The sequence below is a fragment of the Mycetomoellerius zeteki genome, unplaced genomic scaffold (assembly GCF_001594055.1).
Source record: "Mycetomoellerius zeteki isolate Tzet28-1 unplaced genomic scaffold, Tzet1.0 scaffold62, whole genome shotgun sequence".
Classification (NCBI taxonomy): domain Eukaryota; kingdom Metazoa; phylum Arthropoda; class Insecta; order Hymenoptera; family Formicidae; genus Mycetomoellerius; species Mycetomoellerius zeteki.
The window spans coordinates 3,933,764-3,954,789 of NW_017257632.1; the positions used below are offsets into that span (position 1 = coordinate 3,933,764).

General features: G+C 35.6%; 1 protein-coding gene across 2 annotated transcripts in view; it reads left to right on the plus strand.

Moving 5' to 3' along the window:
- The window catches only part of Gprk2 (G protein-coupled receptor kinase 2), a 34,208-nt gene extending 13,482 nt beyond the window's left edge, over positions 1 to 20,726 (plus strand). Inside the window, exons 2-9 of one of the 2 annotated variants that reach the window (XM_018457399.1) lie at positions 4,530 to 4,729; positions 6,056 to 6,213; positions 16,107 to 16,202; positions 17,071 to 17,398; positions 17,539 to 18,445; positions 19,148 to 19,285; positions 20,247 to 20,375; positions 20,625 to 20,726. In XM_018457399.1, the coding sequence (XP_018312901.1) occupies positions 6,162 to 6,213; positions 16,107 to 16,202; positions 17,071 to 17,398; positions 17,539 to 18,445; positions 19,148 to 19,285; positions 20,247 to 20,375; positions 20,625 to 20,720 (1,746 nt within the window). In that variant the 5' untranslated portion in view covers positions 4,530 to 4,729; positions 6,056 to 6,161 and the 3' untranslated portion in view covers positions 20,721 to 20,726. Of the gene's footprint in view, positions 1 to 4,529; positions 4,730 to 5,978; positions 6,214 to 16,106; positions 16,203 to 17,070; positions 17,399 to 17,538; positions 18,446 to 19,147; positions 19,286 to 20,246; positions 20,376 to 20,624 lie in introns of those variants that run through there. The other variant, XM_018457398.1, reaches the window with a different exon arrangement.
- The last annotated feature ends 300 nt before the right edge of the window (positions 20,727 to 21,026 follow it).

A 21,026-nucleotide genomic window follows, 5' to 3' on the forward strand; every position in this document is an offset into this window, starting at 1 on the left:
GATGCTGATAAACTAATTATTTTTCATGTGTTAGAGTTAGCAACAAAATCGGAAACGGGTATATTTCGATAGTATATGTTCCAAGGAACATTTTGATACCAAAAACTTGCGAGTAACAAATTCTATACATGTAAATTTTGGTCATAACGTTGCGACGCGCGACAATGCAGTTTTGATTATTTATCGGAATTTGTTTAACAATGTGATTTTTTCGATATTTCTTTGCACTATCCTAGAGCAACAAAAAAGCAACAAAATCTGGTGCATTTGTTTTTTTGATATCGCAGCTCTATATCCATTTTTTCATTATGGGGGGGTCCAGCTTTATATTAACCTGGACCTCCCCCATTTTTTTTTATTGCTGCTAAACGGTTGGAGCAACAAAATTCGCTCTAGAGCAACTAATTAGCAACAAAAGAGCACTAAATTTTTGACCTATCGCGAATTTGATTTTCGATGGTGGGGGGTCCAGGTTAATAGGGGTCATCTTTTAACTCAAGGAGTAAAGTTGTCATTGTTCCTTTGATATATCTTTCTCTAACAATAAATGTAAGTTATTATTACTAACATTATAGTAATAACAATACAATAATAATTATAAAAAAAGAACTCCTAATCATAATTATTTTTACTAGGCAATTATAATCACAAATACCAAACACTTTTCTCTCAATACGAATTTGCCGAAAGAAATAGAAAAAAAATCGTTAAGGTTGTGCGAAAGGATCTTAAAAAAAAGAAGATATGTATATACGACACTCCAGGCGTCCTTTTCTTCGATAAGAAGCAAATATTGGCGGTGAAATGGAATTATGTTTGAAAAGGCAATTAAATGAAATTGCGCTGTGAATTGAATGGCTCCGAGAGGGAATGCGATCGCAATTAATAGCGAGGATACTCTGTTAGCGTGCTCGGGAATCCAGACACGCTCGACACGTTGCGCATCGTCGTGTCGTCAATTTACAGTCGCGTATCGCCGTATCTCGAACAATGGTATGAAAACCGCGTCGCATTCCAGAGCGCGCTGGGACGATGCATCGCAAATGGTTAACACTCTTTGCCATTCAAAAACCTCTTTCCGTCCCAATCATATTTTCTTGAGAAAAAATTCTTGCGGGATGTATTGTCAAAAGAAAGCGCGACTCATCAAGCGTATTTAATATATCGTTTATAACGATAGATACGTGATAATATCATTTTAAAGAATACATATATGAATAATTAAAAATATTACATAATGTAATAATGTGTTCAATAAAAATAAAGATGTTTTATAAATATATTTATAATATGTTGTCCGGAAAGTCCGTGCGGATTTTTAAGATAAATTCCAAAATAAAAATTTTTTTAATTAAAAATAATTTTAATCTATAATGTATGCATCATTTTGTACCACAATATTTTTTTATGTTTTAAGTAATTTCATAATTTCTCTTTCGTCGAAGTCCTTTTGAACATCATCTACTGATAAAATCGCAAGATCATCCATATAAAATAGGAATGCAGTTAAAGCAACTTACCATACACAAATATAATATATATCCTATGCTCATGTTCCACGTAACGTACAGTATATTGCGAATAATAATCTCCAATTATTTGTGGCTTAAGTGAAAGAAAATTTATTATACTTCAAAAGATCGCTCTTTACGTTCAGTCATTAGGGTTAAAAACCCCAATTTCGATGCGCCGCGCCGTGAATTCTCTCATTCTTCCAGCGTTCGTCTAGCTTCGGGCAATCTGCAGAATTAATCGAATCGACTTTCAGCGAGACGAGCACGATATTGGGAGAATTAAAAGAAAAGAGTATCCCGTCGGCCAAAGTCCGCTTGCGCGGGAGAAGATAATTGGAAAGGGCGCGAGTACAATTTGCGACGAGCAGAGAATCTATCTCATTCCATCGGTTTTTTCTAATCTTCGTACGTTTCCGCGGTTACTCAGAATTTATATCCCCGCGGTGGCGCAAGCGAGTCACATTAAAAGCTTCGACCGTATATGAATACGTGGAAATTACGCGGCGCTTATTAGATTACCGTCGGCTGTTGTCGTCAACGATGTAGTTGCGTCCTCGGTTGCGTCGTTATCTTTATCTCTCCACTCCTCCCCTTGTTTTCCGTCTCTTTCTCTTCTTCAATGCACCTGTCCGCTGCATCGCCATTCATGCGTACGCACATGTGTGCCAGTGACGACGAAACAAGCTCGCACGATATCCGTGTGGCGAGGAATTTGTTCGGATTCTTAGAGAAAATATTTATCAAAAATATGATGATTCATATGCTTGTTATATAATCTTGATGCGTTCGCTTTAAAATGCTAATGAAAGTTATTAGTGTGATGGAATATAAAATGAGCTAACATATCGTGTTTTGCTTCAACACTTTGTTTCAACACTTTAACTTGATTTTCTCTATAAATGTCACGTTTTTTTTATTTTAGTCGTGAAATTAATATTTTATATTGTGTGTGTATATGCAAAATAGTATTTTGCATAGTAAACTGTGTACACGCGTGGGAGGGAGAGTATTATTATTTTTAAAATAATAGCAATGATAGAATAATGATAATAATAATGATATAACCATAATGATAGGATAATTAATACTATATTAATTTGTTGTATCAATTCAAAGGACTCGCACTAGTTATATCAAAATTAGGTTCTGATAAAATGAATTAGTATTTACATATAATGTATAGTTTATAATGTGTGTATTAACTACTTATTATTGAGTCTTGTGTCGATGACATCTTTTGTTCACCACATTATAAGCTATATTATACGTGAAAACGCATTTCACCGGAACCCAATTTATGATATAATTAGTACAACCTTCACTCTCTAATTATATGGAAAATTGAGTCCCGGTGAAATGAGTTAGTTTTCACTTATAATGCAGTTTATAACATGGTGAACAAATGATGTCATATAGCGATTTCAATTGGATGTACTCAGTGTGCACTGGTGCATATTAAAGTCATACACAGATTAATGTAAAAATGTGTGTTTAATATATGGTAAATGTAGAAACGCGTTAAACCGCGATCTTCATTACATTTTATTGTGTTGTAGGTAAAATATATATTTGATAATTCAAATATTTGCATTTCACTTTTACACTCAGATTAAATCAGTGTATCAACGGCTTTAATATCCACCAGTACGCACTAGTGCATCCTACCGAATTCGCTAATAGATACAAGATTCAATAATGAGTAGTTTTTGAACTATATGCATGATGTATCAAAAGTATACATTTGTGCTCACAGAGCATCTTTGATACATTATAAGTTAAAAAACTATATATTATGGAATCTTGTGTCGATAACATCCTTTGTTTATCACATTATTAAGTTGCATTATATTGCGAAAATAAACTTCTTTCGCCGGGATCCAATTTTCCATACATATAAATAGAACTCCTTTGATTTGAGTGCTAGAAATGTCGATAAGTGATAATATAATAAATAGAGAAAAACCCTTTTTGGATCCAGATTAAGCTAACAAAGACAAACGATCACGAACGAACGAGTGTTACTAAAGCTCTATATTTATATAAGAATAGCGCAAAAGACTGCTATGTTTGCGTAATAATCATATCATATTAAAAAATTGCTAAGCGCTTATATTGGATGATAGATCCATTATCATTAGAATTAGATCAAAAATGGCGATTGAAGTAGCCAATAGGAGGACGCGATTGTCAACATTCGCTCAGATAAAAGCAATGCGTTACTCTTAAGCCGGCGGCACACGATGCTTGTTTTCCTGCTGGATTCCTAGCTGGATCAGAATCTTGCCATCGTATTGGCTACGGTACTGACAGTGTCTGCATCGTAGCCAATACGGTGGCAAGAATTTATTCTAACTAGCAATCCAGCAAGAAAACAAGCATCGTGTGCCGCCGGCTTTAGACCGGCTTTACACACGTTCAAGTAAACTTGTCAATTATACATGCGCAAATCGCGTACAAGTTTATTGGAGCGTGTATGTGACAAAGCTGCACAGTTATTGCAATAAACTTGTACATGTGGTTTGCGCATGCCATACTTGACAAGTTTACTTGAACGTATGTGGCCGACCTAAGGGTGCGTTCCGTTTTATTACAGTGCTTTACAATTTGCTTTATCATTTGTCTTTGTTTAATATTTGATAGACAAGGATGAATTGATGCTTACAGTGTATGAGCGTGAAAACGAAACATATTCTTATAAATATAAAGCTCTAAGCGTAACGAGTTATTCCTTTGTTTTTCCTATACCGAGGCTGCGTTCGGAAACATCACCCGAGTGCCGTGTATCGTTTTATCCTTGTTGTTCACCCAATCTTAAATAAGGATAAGATGATACAGAGGTACCCGGGTGATATTTCCGACGCAGCCCGAAAGGAGATGGAACATACATATATTGAGTAGTTTGTTTGTGTTTTTTGCTTGATTCGGATCCGCCTTTCCGCATATTTGACCAAGAAGATTCCAAAGTTTAAATTTTTGTATATATAAACACAAGTCAAATTCGCGATTGTTTTTCAGGATGCACGTGCACGGGAGCGAGTCCGCGAGGCGGTGCGCGCGAGTAACGCGCCGGTGAACGCGCGAAGAAATGAAATGTGCGAAGAGGAGAGCCATTAGGAATCCGCCATTCTCGGCGAATGTCATTCACCCTGCGTGTGTATCGTAAGAAGAAAAAGAAGAAGAAGAAGCAGCACCGCCACGGAAGAAGATCGAACGAAGTGAGTGAATTTGCCCGCGCCCAAAATTCGTAATTCGTCATCGCTCATTATCGTATCTCCTCATTTCGTTGGAAATCAGCTATCCGTAAACGCGCGTGTTTCATCGGCTAACCCCTCGCCCCGTCCAATTCACCGGCGTCAGAAGAGTGAAAGGCAGTACTTCGCTCTACGCGGCACGTCTCTTGAGACGCATCCCGGTGCGGCGTTATTTTCGCGAGGTCACACTGAGGCACGCGTTCCTGAGTCTTTCTTCGTCCATTAACGCCTCGATGTATAGTGCGCTTTATATTCATGTATTCTACAAAAGATAGTCTTGTCGCCTAATATCTCGCGCGCGAATTTAAATGCAAGTTTAAGTCACGTCGGTATACTCTCACTTTTTGGCCAAGTAATCCCTCGACCAACTGTTCTTTCTTACTCGCTGTAATACGATTCTTCTGATGATAGAGTTGAGAAATTCTGTCTGAATGACCGTAGTGAAAGAGCACGCTTGTCGATGCTCGCGAGACGCCTTCGCCGTCTTTGTCGAGGAAAGGATTGATGGAATGTTCGATTGAGGAAGAGTCGATGAATGTCCGTGAGGATCGACGATTGCTGGCCGATCGTTAAACGCGGCTCGACAGCGAAGAACTATGCGGTTCACGCGGACGACGAGCTTGAGTATCGAGCGATCTAATTCCATCAAATTCAGAGATTCAGTGGATCCACTGAGTGATTTATGAACGGCGTTAAAACTTCTTCTGTAACATGCGCACATTATTTGATTTTGCTTATTAAGATAGAAGAGGTCCCAGACTGAAATCCAGCAATTAGTAAAACCGGAATCTTTACCGTTTACTTAGCTATGCACTCTGGTTTTCCTCGATCGAGGCTCAACAATTTCTCTGTGCACCGGGATTACTCCTTCTAATTAGCCTAATTCCGAGCGAGAACAATTTCGAAATTACTCGCTTCTCACACTCGCGCAAATTCATCTAAAAGCAAGTGCTGTTTTTCCTTCAAGGAACTACTATCGAAGCAAAGAGCTACTGATCGCAAGAACGCGTCTTCACTCGAGGCGTTCTCTTCCGGGAGTCGAATCGATTTCAAATGAGTCCAACCCGTCGATTGATCGAACAGAAAACCGTCTGACGCAACATTGAGATTCGTAGGTCGCGTAGGTGCTTCCGTATTGAGGTACATCGAGAAGATACACGGATCTCCGTTTGATCCTCTCTGAAAGGGGACCGATCGTAGACTCCGGTAGTATCCGCGGGGACGCAGATGGGAGCTTGTTTGATTGAAGTCCCATCAACCCCGTGCGACAACAATCTAACGTGTTCCCAGCGATCGACTTCACGGTTGCCGTCGCTCACCGACGTCGCCATCGACCACGAGGGCCTCTTCTTCTCCCACCCGATTCGGCCACAAAAATCCGATCAAGCTGGAATTGATGGAGTTGGAGAACATTGTTGCGAACACCGTGTACCTGAAAGCGAGAGAAGGTGAGTCTCGTTTTATTTGTGTTGTCATTTATTGCTGTTTGATTTTAGATTTTATGTTTATATTTTATCATATATAATAATAATAATAATAATATGGCTCAATAAATTTAAAAAACGCAATAAAGAAAAAGGGCTACGAACCAAAAATCAATCGTTATAATTTAAAAGTGGAAAATAAACAATTATATCATTACGTTAAAAATATTATAAACTTTAATAGAAAAACAAACGTTTCGATCGCGATCGGATCATTATCAATGTTTATATAAATTAGTCAGTATGGTAAAACAAATATAATGAAAAATTACATGAAGGATCGAATAGAGAGAGAGAGAATAAAGAAAAATTATATACAAATTATAAAAATACTTCGCTCTCTCTAATTGTTTGAAATGTGGACATAATCGACGCATGATTATTAAAAGCTAATATCGATATTTGTGTCGATATATTTTAAGCTGGTATCGGTATTTGTATCGGTGTTTTTAACATAATAATATAATCGTTTATTTTCCACTTTTAAATTATAACGATTGATTTTTGGCTCGTAGCCCTTTTTCTCTTTATTGCGTTTTTTATATTTTATATATATATGTTTTATAATTTTATGTTTTATATATGTATATTTATTCGTGGGAATTATCGATCACTCTCATATAGGTACAGCATACGGAGCAGTTAAAGACTAGCATGTAGAATAATTAAGCGTAAAATAATTACACGAGTGAGTAATTATAAGTTAAATTCATTATAACATAAAAATCTGTTTTTTATTGGAACATTGGTTAAAATAATATATTAATGAATGATTTTTTATGATATCATAAATAATGCTCTATGTTTCATTGTTTCCATTATTTTAAGAGCGGCGAGGTAATTAGGAAACTGAGAAAATTCACGCGGTAATGACAAAAATTGTTCCATGACGGGTAATAATTGCGCTTTGGTTATAACACGTGTCAAGAACAGTTATTGAGTTCGGTCGATTAGCGCGCGCGCTGAATGTACAATTCTGGCATTGTGTATCTACATATAATAGCCTTCCCGGAACACCCTATGGCCTATACAGAGTTTTCATTACCGAGAGTTCGGCTGGGCGACATTTATTACGTGCGTAAAGTCGCTCCGTAGTTTTAACTGCGAGATTGAACGTTCGGATTTAACGCGCAATATGCAGTCATTACTTTCGCGTTTAACGCGTTTCGAATTGCTGTCATGAAGAAAATCAAGACCATTAGGCGTATCTTTGCAACACGTGCGATTCGGGATAAATATTTCCGCAATCCCGTGATTACGTTCTCGATTCAGACTGCCATTTACTGAAAAATAAAAAAATTTTCTTCTTTAGAATTTTTCTTATTTACGGAAATTACGTCAATTAAACAGCTTTAGATTGCGGAAGATTAATAAGACAACGTGAGATTTGCGCATTTAATACTTTAATGCGTTGCACGCAATTTAAGTTATTTTTATCGATAAGAAAATTTTGTCGTTTATTTATAATTAACTATATAAAAGACAGTAATTTTGCAGTCGTATTATACATACATTTAGATACGTGCTGGATCGAGCAGTACTTATCCAGCGAACGTTTTATAATGGCTTGTTGTAGGTGTCCGTGTTTTAATGCGTGCATAAAACGATCGTGATGCTCGCACCGACAGCTTAAGCGCCGTAACGCGAGCGATAGATCGAAGCAAAAAATCTTTACGGCGAGAGGATCGTCTTTTTCTCTCTGCTCGATCAGACGTGTGTTTTAGCACACCTATCGTCATAGGCGTAAAACGCGAAATAAACAGCTGTCCTTATTTCTCTTTTATCTTCAATGCCTTTCACAATGTAGCAAGATATTTTGTTATCCATTTTGCTCTTTTATTATCTACAGGCGGAAAGATCAATGACAAGCAAAGAAAAAATATTTAAAAATTATAACAATAAATTGGAAATAAGTAGATCTCTCTCTCTCTCTCTCTCTCTCTCTCTCTCTCTCTCTGTGTGGAAAAACGTCTTGATTTAGCGCTAATCAGCTTTCTTACTTTAATTTAATTATTTAATGTTTAAACATCTATTATATAATCTGCAGTCTCGTATAAAACTCTCTGATACAAGCGGTTAGTTCTTCTCGCAATTAGCAGTGTTTTGCAGTTTCGTGAGAAACTCAAACCAAGGAAAATAACGTCTCCCGTATTCCTCAGACACGTATGCCAAAAAATAGGGACTTGTGAGATTTTTGCAGGGACAAATGCTTGATTCAATTTCTGTTTTTCCGTCCTGCTCGTCGTATATTTTTAGCCTCGTTACAGGGTACAATGAACTTTTGCTGACAGGAAAACGTGACGCTTTACTTCTCGTTATGCTTTGTAACGCGTCCCCCACGAGATATGTCATATAGGAATATGACAGATATTTCAGAATTTTTCATGTTTTCTTTTCCCATGGGAATTTATAGTCAATTTTTGCAAATAAAACTTTAATATGAAGTTCTTGATTAGAAATTTCTATTTGTCGCAAGAAAAAAAAATATTTCGAAAATTCAATTTTGAAATTTTTTAATGTCTCTAATGATTGATTACACTAATTTACAATTTTTTTTTCAATTACTTTGGACCAAACTACGTGTCTCTCTTATAGATTTTTGGATGCTGAAAACGATGCAAGCGAAAAAATTCTAGCACGTTAGATTTTCAAGATAATTGAGGTTTAATATATAAATAATAGTTTTTTTTAGCGATATTTGACATTTTTTTATAAAGAAGGTTATCTTGAAATTCAGAAGTCATGAATGTATTGTTTATCCCCTCTAAAATGCATTTTTTTTTTATTTCAATATCTTATTTTTTAGCCATGTTATGAAAGATTAAATATAGGAGTTATTTCGAATATGTGAAGTCCTGTGCTGAAGTGATACCTCCATGTAGTACAGGATATTGCTAAAATCACTTCAAAATAACAACGACGCGCACAGAGACAGAGAGAGAGAGAGAGAGAGAGAGAGAGAGAGAGAGAGAGAGAAAGAGAGTTGTTTTATAAAAAAGATATGTAGTTGCATATTATAAATTGCATTTTTTTTTTAAAAGCAACTATGTATTTTCATTACATGAGTGGATTAGTCTCATAATTCTGTGCATAAAAGTGTTAAGGTTATCAAAGTGTTATCAAAATTACCTTAAAAAATTAATCCGCATACGACGCTGCCGGAGTCCCCATATTCAAAATAGCTCTTATCTTTAATCTTTTGTAACATGGCTAAAAAGTAAGGTATTGAAGTAAAACAAATGCATTTTAGAGGGGACATACATTCATGACTTCTGATCGAAATTTTAAGATAACCTTCTTTATTAAAAAAATGTCAAATAAAACCAAAAAAATCATTTTTTACATATTAAATTATCTTGGAAATCTGACATGTTAGAATTTTTCGCTTGCGGCATCCAAAAATCTATATAAGAGACACGTATTCCGGTCCAAAGTAATTTTTCGCTGTAAACTAGTGTTATTCTTTCTGTATGTATATTTTTTCTAAATTCGAAATTTAAGAGAATTTGCAACAAAAAAAATATCAAGCTATCTTTTTCGAGATCAAAGATAAAATGCCGACTATTCAAACTTAAAAAACAAAATCTAGGAAGCTTTACTATGAATTAAATCTCAAAGATACGAATAAATACACTAGTTTTTTATCTATAAGTAAACTTTAATTGTGATTGAAAGCCTGAAATTTCCCCAAGAGAATCGTCGAATAAAATTTGCATAGAGATCACGAGGTTACATTAGCTCGAGACGCTCGAGACTAAGCTTTGTCGATCACTGCAGTTGCAATTGATCGGTTGCAAGTAGTAAATCCAATGGGGAGGGTCACCCACCATTGGCCGGCATTCAATTAGTACATTACGAACGACGTCCTGTCGAAGAGTGCAGGCGTGTTGATGGTCGGAAAGTAGGTAAATGGATTCGCGTGATAGCGAACCACGTCAATCGCCTTGTATAATCGCATTGCCTTGATAAACATTATAAATGAAAGCCTTGCACGATAGATCCGACCGCCGCGAATTACGTAAATATACAGGATACCCAACTATTGAGTTACAGGGATAACGGGTTAATTAGCGGTCTTCTGTACTGCCTGTAACACAGCGACGATGTAATTAGCGACCGTTCGATCAGGAAATGACTATAATCAATTTGTTGCGCCGACGAAAAACTTTTCCATTTATGAAATCCCAATTTATCACGAACAATTATTTTCTATCGCTGTAATGTTTGCGTAATGTTTGGACGAGAGGAGACAAAAGGTGCGTCAATAATTCTAGGTTATCTCTAAATTAGCTCTGAACATGACTAATTTCACGTACGCAATTAGTATTAAGCTCAATAGTTTTCAATCAGTTAGAGTTCCAACTCTCTTTTGAAAAATTTCCAACATTAACATCTAAGTCACATTAAAAAAAAATATTAACGCATTTTTTTTAACATCGCGAATCTGAATTATATTTTTTCGATGAATGCTGATACGTCTTTTTTTTTATAAATAACTATTTTACACAATAGATTTTTTGGTAACAAAAAAATCTAACGTTTCGCGGAAGCGAAAAGATTTTAAATTTTATTTAAGGAATTGAATAGTTTTAAGGTTTATAATTTCTCCATGCAATTCTTTTAGAAATTTCTGAAGTTTTTAAAAGTTCTTCCAATCTCTTGATTTTTAAACATTAATTTTAAAAATATTTTAGAAATCTTCTGAATTTATGCAAAGATGCGGTTAATAGAATGATAGATGATAAATGTATTTACTATAAAATAGAATGCTAGATGTATTTATAAAATTCATAAAAATGTATTTATGCAATGACGTCAAATGAAATAACGATGCCGAGATGATGTATTATGCGATTGTCTTCGTAAAAGCCAAAGATGCGTTTCACGGAATCGACGTATGTGTTCGTATAATCGAAAGTCACGTTTCGTCGTGCTGCGGGAACTTCAATTATCATAATGATAGCAATAAGGATTTGTGCGCAATGCAATTATCGTGAATGAAGCTACAGAGTTATGTCCAACGTACACGCTGATATAATTACGTGATGACGATGGGGCGTGAGAAAATTCCATGATCGCGAGAATGCGGTCGAGACGCGAATTGTCGCGAATAAATTTCCACACTCGGGACAACAATAATTATTTTAAATGCTACGCTTAACGATATAAATCGCATACATGTTTATGTGTTTGTATGAAAGTTGATACACGAAAAAAGCAATTTTGTTGAAGAATCTAAAAATTTATCTAGATACAGATCTGAAAGTAATGTTGGAACATCAAAATAATTTTGTAGGAATCTTAAGCATGGTGAGCAATGTTGTAAAATGTTTTGATATTCTAGCAACCAATTTTGTCGTCCTATCTAATTATTTTGATGGTCCAGCAAAATTATTTTCAGATTTGTATCTAGCTAAATTTTCAGATTCTTCAGTAAAATTGTTCTTTCCGTGTACAATTTAAAGAGAGCGCGAGTGGATCTTTATCTTCCACTATTAAATATATACAAACAACACCGCTTTGTTCATGTCTGTCAGTTAACATAAAAAATGCGAGAAACTTATTCATACTAGAGTTGAAATTCCCGGAATAAATCAATTTACGAGGTTCGATTTAAGTACGTCACTCTTGCGAATTATTTTATTTCGACTTTCGATTCCGGGCTCTGAATTCTTCTACTCTTCATTTTCGTATGATTTCGTCGAATACCTTTTTTTCGTTCTTTTCTTTTTTTTCCATCACTTTCCAGGATTGGACGAGATGCGCGCGAGTGCTCGATCGTTGTGTATTTCGTTTTATCTCTCCCCTTCACGCGATTCACTGAGCCGAATGTGGTTTTTCATTTCGCGGCATTGCCGACACGACTGCACACCGATTGAACAGGACCGCCAACAGCTGCACAGAGTAATCCGCTACAAGCAAAACAATTAAAATTTGTCCACGTGAAGAAATTTGGATAACTTAGTTCAGAAAATTATTCAATAAACAACAGGTCTTATATTTCTAATCCTTCGAAACTTTTATCATCGCTAATGATTATTTAAAATTAATTTGATGTGTAATTTGATTAATACAAAACCATTTAAATTCTTTGAAATGGAATCTCACTCTAAAAAGTGAAAATTGAATCAGTCTTGAAAAAGAGTGGCTCAATTTTTAAGTGTGAGATTTCACTCTTCAGAGTGTTAGTTCTAAAAGTTTTAGAGAGAAGGCAAAAAGTAAAAAAAATTTTGAAGCGAAATGTTCGAGTCATAAACCGTACATCTTTGTACGTTCGAAGTACTCCTTTCACTTTTAACAACTGATCGTGAGATACGATAGGCTTGTTCTACATATAGATAGGATGCAGCATGCGTTAGACAGGTCCTCGTCCCGCGCGATGCAATTCGCATGCATCACAACACCCGCGCGCGCGTGCTTCCTCCCCCATTTTTCTCCTTTTTCCTCCGCCGATGTGGAAGAGAAGGTGGAGCCTATGCGACCCTCGACTTCCGCTCGTTGGGGATCGAACAAGCGGGCCCGTGCACGCGTCGACGAGATACAGGGTGCCCCGAAGTGATCGTAAGCGAGAATTGTATTTCAATCTCTCGAATCCGAATTATTTCAAGTTTAACGAAAATTTTCATTATTTAAATATCTTCTTCAATATTAAATAACCTCTCTCTCTACTTAATTTTCATCAATGTTTACTCGATTCGCGTCAGTGAAAAAAAGTGCGATAATATTCTTGAGGCTTCCTATATGGGCATTTTCTATACAGAAATTATGCATTTTGCGGGTTATCTCCGTGTCCAAATATATTCTTAGAATGCCAACGTTTCGTGAACATTGTAGTTCACTTAATCAGGACGACGAGCCTGATACTGAGTGCGATTTTATTCTGGATTAATTTACACCATTGATATTTCTCACGGATTATTCATGACAATGAAAGTAAACTGCACAGATTCACTACATAGAATTTATGTTATTCGAGCTATTCTCATTGTTTGAATTTTCTGAAGCTCGTTTGACATCTCCATTCATTATTCGTCAAAGTTTCTGATGCATCGCTCTAAACGGACAAATATAGAAAGTTCTTATCTTGATATATGATTCTCTATCTCTAACACTGTTTTCCATTTGATGACACAAATCGACACAAGCATCGTTCTATCCTTCTTGACATTCAGAGAGTGACAAAGATAGAACGACACTTCTGTCGACCGTGTCTCCTAAAAGGAAAGCAGTCTATCGACTTTCCGTCAGATAATCTATTATCTCGGTGCAGTGGGGATATCAACTTTCTTGAATAATCTGTACGACGAGCTTGTTCACGGAAACGAAAAACTGGGATCGCGGGCCATGCGTCTCGCACATCTCCTACCGCTTTCCCTGTCTCTTGCGTTTTTTGCACAATCTATACCGCGAAGATTTTTCTCGATGAAAGCTGAGGAGTCTCTTTGTCATAACCAGAATCCATTTAACGCAAATTAATGTACAGAGTATTAAAGAATTCTCTTTCATTTATCCTTTTTATCCGGGAATTGTTCTTTTATTAATTCAAAATTGATTATTCAGTTTTAAATATTTTTTCAATTAATCTTTGAGTTTATTCTCTGACGAAACAAGATTCATTTGAAATCATATTCATATAAACTTTTGCGTTCTTTATTCTTATTGTGGAAATGTAATTCATGATAGATTTTTCATCATTTATTCAATAGGTAACACTATGTTAATATTTAAATATTTCTTTATTAGGAATAAATTAACTCTACGTTGATGAAAGAATTCGTGGAAATGAGAAAGTGGCTGAAGGATCTTGAATAATCTGCAAAACGCGGATTATTCTCGCAATTTATCGGCAATAAACTTTTTAAACTGTTTTTTTCTTACCTCTACATTATTAAATAAAAGGATTATTCGATAGAAAGTCTCATAATAACGACTAATACACCATAAATCATTATTGTTGTCTATATTAACACGCGTCATCGCGTAGAATGTGCATTGTAACGCAACGCGCGTTTTTACAACGTTATCTAATGTTATGACGTTCGCTTCAAAGATATTAATAAATTTCTGTCGACGTACACGATAACTTTTCTCTGTCAGGATTTATTTACTATCGCGAGCAACATCTTGCATATGAAATAATTCACGAGTTTTCAGGTTTTGCGATTGAACGAGGTTAAATCATGTCAAAAGCTTAGTTTATCGAAAACCGCGATTTTCGATGAACATTGATTAATTTTGATGTCATAATAATATTACAAGTTTAACCCTTAGTACATAAAATCATTTTTTCGATCCTTCACTACACACACGATAGATAGGTCGTCTCGAGTTAATTTTCATAATTTTTATAAGTATATAGAGTGTGTCCTAAATATGCTAAAAAAGATTTTAAAGGATGTGATTCCTCACACAAATTCAATATGAAAACTTAATTGATATGACTATATGAACATCTGAAACGTCTTAGTTTCAAAGATACATGTGGTCTGTTTTTTTGTTCCTGCACTAAATTGTACTAGAACTCTCTTTCGCATAGGGGCAAGTTGGTCAAATGCAAATATTAGATTCACTACATAGAATTTATGTTATTCGAGCTATAAAAAAGTCGATCTTGATGAAAATTGATTTTGTTTATTTCAATCAGATTTTTCGAGTAGAAACAAAAACTTGAATTTTTTTCATATTTTTTTCCTAATAGAGAATTTTAAGACGAACAATTTGATGTAGTTATTGTTTTTTTCAATAATTTAAACAGAAGTTATGTTCAACTAAACATTTGCGAAATAAAATAAATTGAAAATATTAAAAAATTCATATCTAGGAAACTAACGAAGATAAAAATCTAAAAAAATAATGGAATACGTATTTTTAAATCTGAAGAATATATTAAAAAATCATTAAAAAAATCGACAGGGTGACGAAGGCTGTCCGATTTGGCGTGGAAGCCTCACATATATTTGCGCTTTATTATATTGTTGAAAATCGCAAATTATTCCTGAAATTTTGACTTGCCGCGTTTTTATATGATGAAGAAGAAAGCAGACGTTTTCTGAAGGACGGAAAGAAAAGCATAGGAATTGAATATAGTAATATTGTGTATATTTTCGATGATAAATTACGAATAGCAAGGGGAGAAATAACTTTCTTCTCGTTTAGTTTCTTTCGCGACAGATCTCTCGAGGCGTCGTTTCGAATTCTACGAAGTGCTGGGATAAATCTTGTAACGTTGATCCAATATTTGCTGTTATCCCCGTTTGAGTGAATTCCGTAACTTCCGGCAGTTTTCAATCCAGTATTTCGCACTGTCCATTCGTCTTTGCTAAGATGTTTATGACTTATCTGCTTCAAAATCTAATAGACGTAACATCTTTAAAGATAAAGTCTTTCACAAATACTTGTTATATTTTTCAAAATTATTTCAGCGAGTGTAACTTATTAATTGAATTATTCATGGAATATTTTATTTTAACTTTAAAATTATAGCGATTTTTATACACGATTTTTTATATGCGATTTTATGTTTTTGATATTTTGTGACATATAATATTTATTTAAGAATTTTAACAATTTTTAAATGAAATAGTTACCTGTTAAATACAAGTTTGTGATTCTTTTTCTAAATGTATGATTTTAACATGTCACTTTATCGTCGAACAGAAGTTACACTGACATTGAATAAAACAAATTTTATCGCATTTTTAATCTATCTTTTGACGCACAGTCGCACACGCAGAATTACTGCACAAATTCATTGGAGTTCTAAAATGCAATAAGTCTTTTTTTATTGTTTACATATTTCACTTGATATATTTTGACGTTTTTCGTAATGTATGAAAATTTTCATATTTTTTGGATAGGTGGTGGTGACAGCAATAAAGGAAAGAGTAAGAAATGGCGGAAGATACTTCAGTTCCCACACATTTCCCAGTGCATCGGCCTAAAAGATAAACTGGGTGAGTCAGTAATAATTGAAGTCACAAAAATTTTGAAATAAAAAAAGAGACTATAATAAATAAAAAACTATTTTACCTAAATAATATTTTGCGGTCGCTATTTTCTTGGCAATGTAAATGTTATGTATAAAATAGCAACAGTAAAAAAACTGCTTAATAGATCTGTGCAATTATTGAATCTCGAGCCTGCACCATGTAGTGCGCTTTATGCAGTTGAAAAAATGCTGCAAGGGGCGGAGAAACAATGTTCGTTGCGTGTCCCGTTAACCTACTCTGATAACACTCTCCCCCGATTTGAAATAATGAAAACTTGCGAATAAATGAGACTCTTATTCTCGCGAATATGAGCTATATAAAATACGTAAGAAATTATTGTTCCTACTATTAGAAGCCGTTATTCTAAACTGCAATAATATTAAGAAGATTTTGGTGAATTTATTGTTCTACTACTGAATTTATTTACATAATTATAAATTCGAAAGGGGATTATAAAATCGCTAATTATTTAAATAAGGTTTTTATTAATAGTTTAGACTTATTTTATTTTGTAATGTATAAAGTTAATGTAACTTTTAATTGATATTGTGAGAATTAAAACGTATAGAATTAATTTTCAAAAGAATATAAATTATTTAAAATTATCTTTAGTCGATTAAATGTAGTAATCTATCCAAGGATACTTCCGTTTATTTTTCCAACAGTAAGAAAAAGTAGAAAGAAATCTTTTCAAGGAACACACAAGCAAGTAGCACTCTACGATTTTCTTTTGACAGGATCAATTAATTAGATTTTACGGGTATAAATTAAATTTATATAAAAAAAATTATATTTGCGCGCGTAACGTATAGTAATTCATGATGTCGGGCAGACATCAGGTACAGTTATGTGGTGGACCAGCAGCCGATTGGGCGGCAGCCAGCCTATCATCGCTACAACCTCTTTCTGGACGCGATCGAGAAGTACGAGATTGAACTGGATGAGAATCGCATCGATCTAGCGAAAGAGTTGTTCGAGCAGTACTTGAAGCGGGAAGGTTCGGAGGTAGTCGATATCCTGAACGATTCCTTGATCTCTCAGTGCGAGGAACGACTCAGCACCGGCGGCAAGGAGCTCTTCACCGAGGTTGCGCAGACCGTGAAAAACTTCCTAGCTGGCGAGCCGTTCTCGGCCTTCCTCAGCAGTTTCTATTTCTACAGGTGAAGTGCCAATGAATAAATTGTGTGGCAAATAGATAATATAAATTCGTAGAAAAGAATTTCTTTCGATGAGAATCTGATTCTGACTACGTGAGAAAGAATTGAGAAATAGAGAGACGTTTTTTTTTACGATTCTTTAGGTATCTCCAATGGAAATGGCTGGAGGCGCAACCAGTGACATACAAGACCTTCCGGATGTATCGGGTATTGGGCAAGGGTGGCTTCGGGGAGGTCTGCGCTTGCCAGGTACGCGCCACCGGTAAGATGTACGCGTGCAAGAAATTGGAGAAGAAGCGCATCAAGAAGAGGAAAGGCGAGTCGATGGTACTAATCGAGAAGAACATCCTGCAAAAGATCAATTCCAAGTTTGTCGTCTCGCTCGCATATGCATACGAGACGAAGGATGCTCTCTGCCTCGTGCTGACTATCATGAATGGCGGCGATCTCAAGTTCCATATTTACAATATGGGCGGTGAGCCAGGTTTTGATATAAATCGTGCCCGATTCTATGCGGCCGAGGTCGTATGTGGTCTGGAACATCTTCATCTTCAAGGTATCGTCTATAGGGATTGCAAGCCGGAGAACATACTGTTGGACGATCATGGTCATGTGAGAATATCCGATCTCGGTCTCGCGGTGGAAATTACGGAGGGCGACATGGTGCGTGGTAGGGTCGGCACGGTGGGTTACATGGCACCTGAGGTGATCGACAATGAGAAATACACCTTCTCGCCAGACTGGTTCAGCTTTGGCTGCCTACTATACGAAATGATCGAGGGTCAAGCGCCGTTCCGCGCTCGCAAGGAGAAAACCAAACGCGAGGAAATCGACAGACGCGTCAAGGAGGATCAAGAAAGGTATTCGCCCAAGTTTAGTGAGGATGCCAAAAGTCTGTGCCAGCAGCTGTTAAAGAAGAGCCCGAAGAACAGGCTGGGTTGCAAGTGTGGTCGACACGGGGCGAAAGAGGTGAAGCTCCATAGCTTCTTCCAGTGCCTGAACTGGAAGAGGGTCGAGGCCGGTATGTGGGAACCGCCGTTTGTGCCGGATGTAAGTAGGTGTAGTTTGATGATCGATCGTCTAAATCCACATCGAGGTGTCATGTTTTCATTTTTATCCTCGTTTAATCTATTTGTTCGTCTATTTAAATTCCGTGAATACGAGAGTTTAGATTAATTTTGCATATAAATTGTAGCTGATTTAGTACTGATTTAATATAATTATCGAAATTAGTGTTAGAGTTGTATACAGGGTGTTTGGAAAGTAATGAAAAATCTTTCCCATAGGGGCAGAATGGATTAAACTGAGAAAAAAATAAACAATTTTTGTTTCTTTCGGTTTTTCTATAAAGTTGATTATTTGAGTAAAAAATTATTGAAGGCCAATTTTCGACAATTTTTAGTAATTAATATCTTGTTAACTATTGCGAAAATTGTAAAATGGTAGAGGACTTTACTTCTCACTACACTCTGTATATAACTTTAACACTAATTTCGATAATTATACTAAATCAGTATAATATGTATTTACAATTTTTAATTAGCATATATTGTCATTATAAAATGAAATGGTGTTCTAAGAAATCGCATAAATTACTAAAAATTTTAATGTTATAATATTACTTTTTTGTTTTATTATATTTTTGCGCTAATAATAAATTGTCCTTTATATAGAAGATTTAATGTATATGTAAAAACACATTGAAGGTAAGAATATGAAAATTATTAATCGTTGATACGTTTATCATTACAGCCTCGTGCGGTTTACGCTAAAGATGTTTTGGACATCGAGCAGTTCTCCACGGTGAAAGGTGTTAATTTGGATGCCACGGATGATACCTTCTACAGCAAGTTCAACACCGGCAGCGTGTCCATTCCATGGCAAAATGAGGTAAAATAACCGTATACGTCACATCTGTATTATAATCACCGATTGTAAGACATGTTGCGCCTCGGGAAGGTCTTCGACCTTTCCTATAAAAATAATATTGTTGTTACGAGGCACACAGTAGACGATCAGTTAATCAATAAGATCTCCATTATAACATGAATGTAAATCGCATTCTTCGACTACCCACGCGTCTCAAGCGCTTATATTGATATTGATAGTACTTCAAAGGATCCTCCACATCTATATAACCCAAGATTATATAAATTTAAGTAAGAGAGATGATTCAAAATAATTTTAACAATATTTTAATAAATTTAATTTTTTTCTTTATTTTTTTCGGAAAAATTTTGAAAGTAATGGTCTCCGTTAATTGAGATTAAAATTATTGTTTTCCGATTTCGATCGTAAATTCCTGCCAAACGGGTTGCGCACTAAAATAAAAATGAAGCAATATTTAGCTACTAACTTTAATTCTAGTCCATATCTTGTTCTGATTTTATATGGCGAATGTATTGAGAAAATGTCATTTATGTAACATCTTTGTGAGATTAAAAATTATGTTTGCTAAAAATCTCGAAATGAAATTCTGAAAAAGTAAAATTTAATTTGAATTTAAAGCGTAGCAAGGAAATAATAAAATCTCGTTATCTAATTGTACTTCAAAGGATTTCGTTTCGTTTTCTGAAAATATTACATGTGCATGCCGAACATCTGGAGAGCGGCACTTGGATCAAAAAATATAGAACTCGTGCAAAGTGTTTTCCTACGTCAGAGGCAGCGCGAAAAGCTCGTTATCACTGACGTTATTCGGGTAGATGTATTTAAAGCCGCGATGCTGCGTAAGACGCATTACGCACGAGCCACCTTTAGCTTCTGCCTATGTTAAATCACTTACTACGCACCTCGCGGAGTTGAGATTGTCAAATCGCAATCTAACACACTTTATTTCTTCCTCTTGCAGATGATAGAGACTGAGTGTTTTAAGGAACTGAATGTATTAGGTCCTAACAACACGCCCACCCCAGACTTATTGATAAACCATACACCGCCCAACAATGACGACAGAGGCTGTTTTCCTTTTCGGAGAAAGGTAGTATTTTTCGAAGAAAAGCAACAGTAAATCTCAGACACTTAAAAAATATTTAGAGAATCGAGAAAGATTTTGAATACTTTAGAATATTTAAAAAAAATGTTTTAATTTAAAAAATACTTGAAGAAGACACTTAGATATTTTTTACTTTCAACTTGTGAAATATTTCTTATGTGTTATTAAATTAATTTTATAATTATTGTGTAGGAAAATATACAATAATAAAATATCATTATATTGCAATTACAGAGGAAACAAAGCGATCGCACGAGGGAGATCCCGTTGTCGGAATGCCACTTGCTGGAATTGTCGCAGACGCAGAGCTCGGAAATGCCAGCCAGCTGATCTATGGTGAACAAGAATAACAGTCTGAATCGATTAATGTCGTCACCATTTCGACGTTGTCGCCATCCTGACGTTACTGACGGCGCGCGTTCGAGTGCCACTGGTGGCTGCTGCGTTAAGAGCAAGCCGATCTCATTCTCTCTCTCCGTAACACCCGAAGCCACGGCAACTGTCCCTGAAAATGGCTGCATAGTTCGCATAATAAGAAGTCGCAACGACTGTGGATCCGAAGCGTCCTCTCAGGTTTATTGGGGTGAGATCAAAGATCTACTCCAGGATAAAACATGTATCCGCGCAATTTTACGC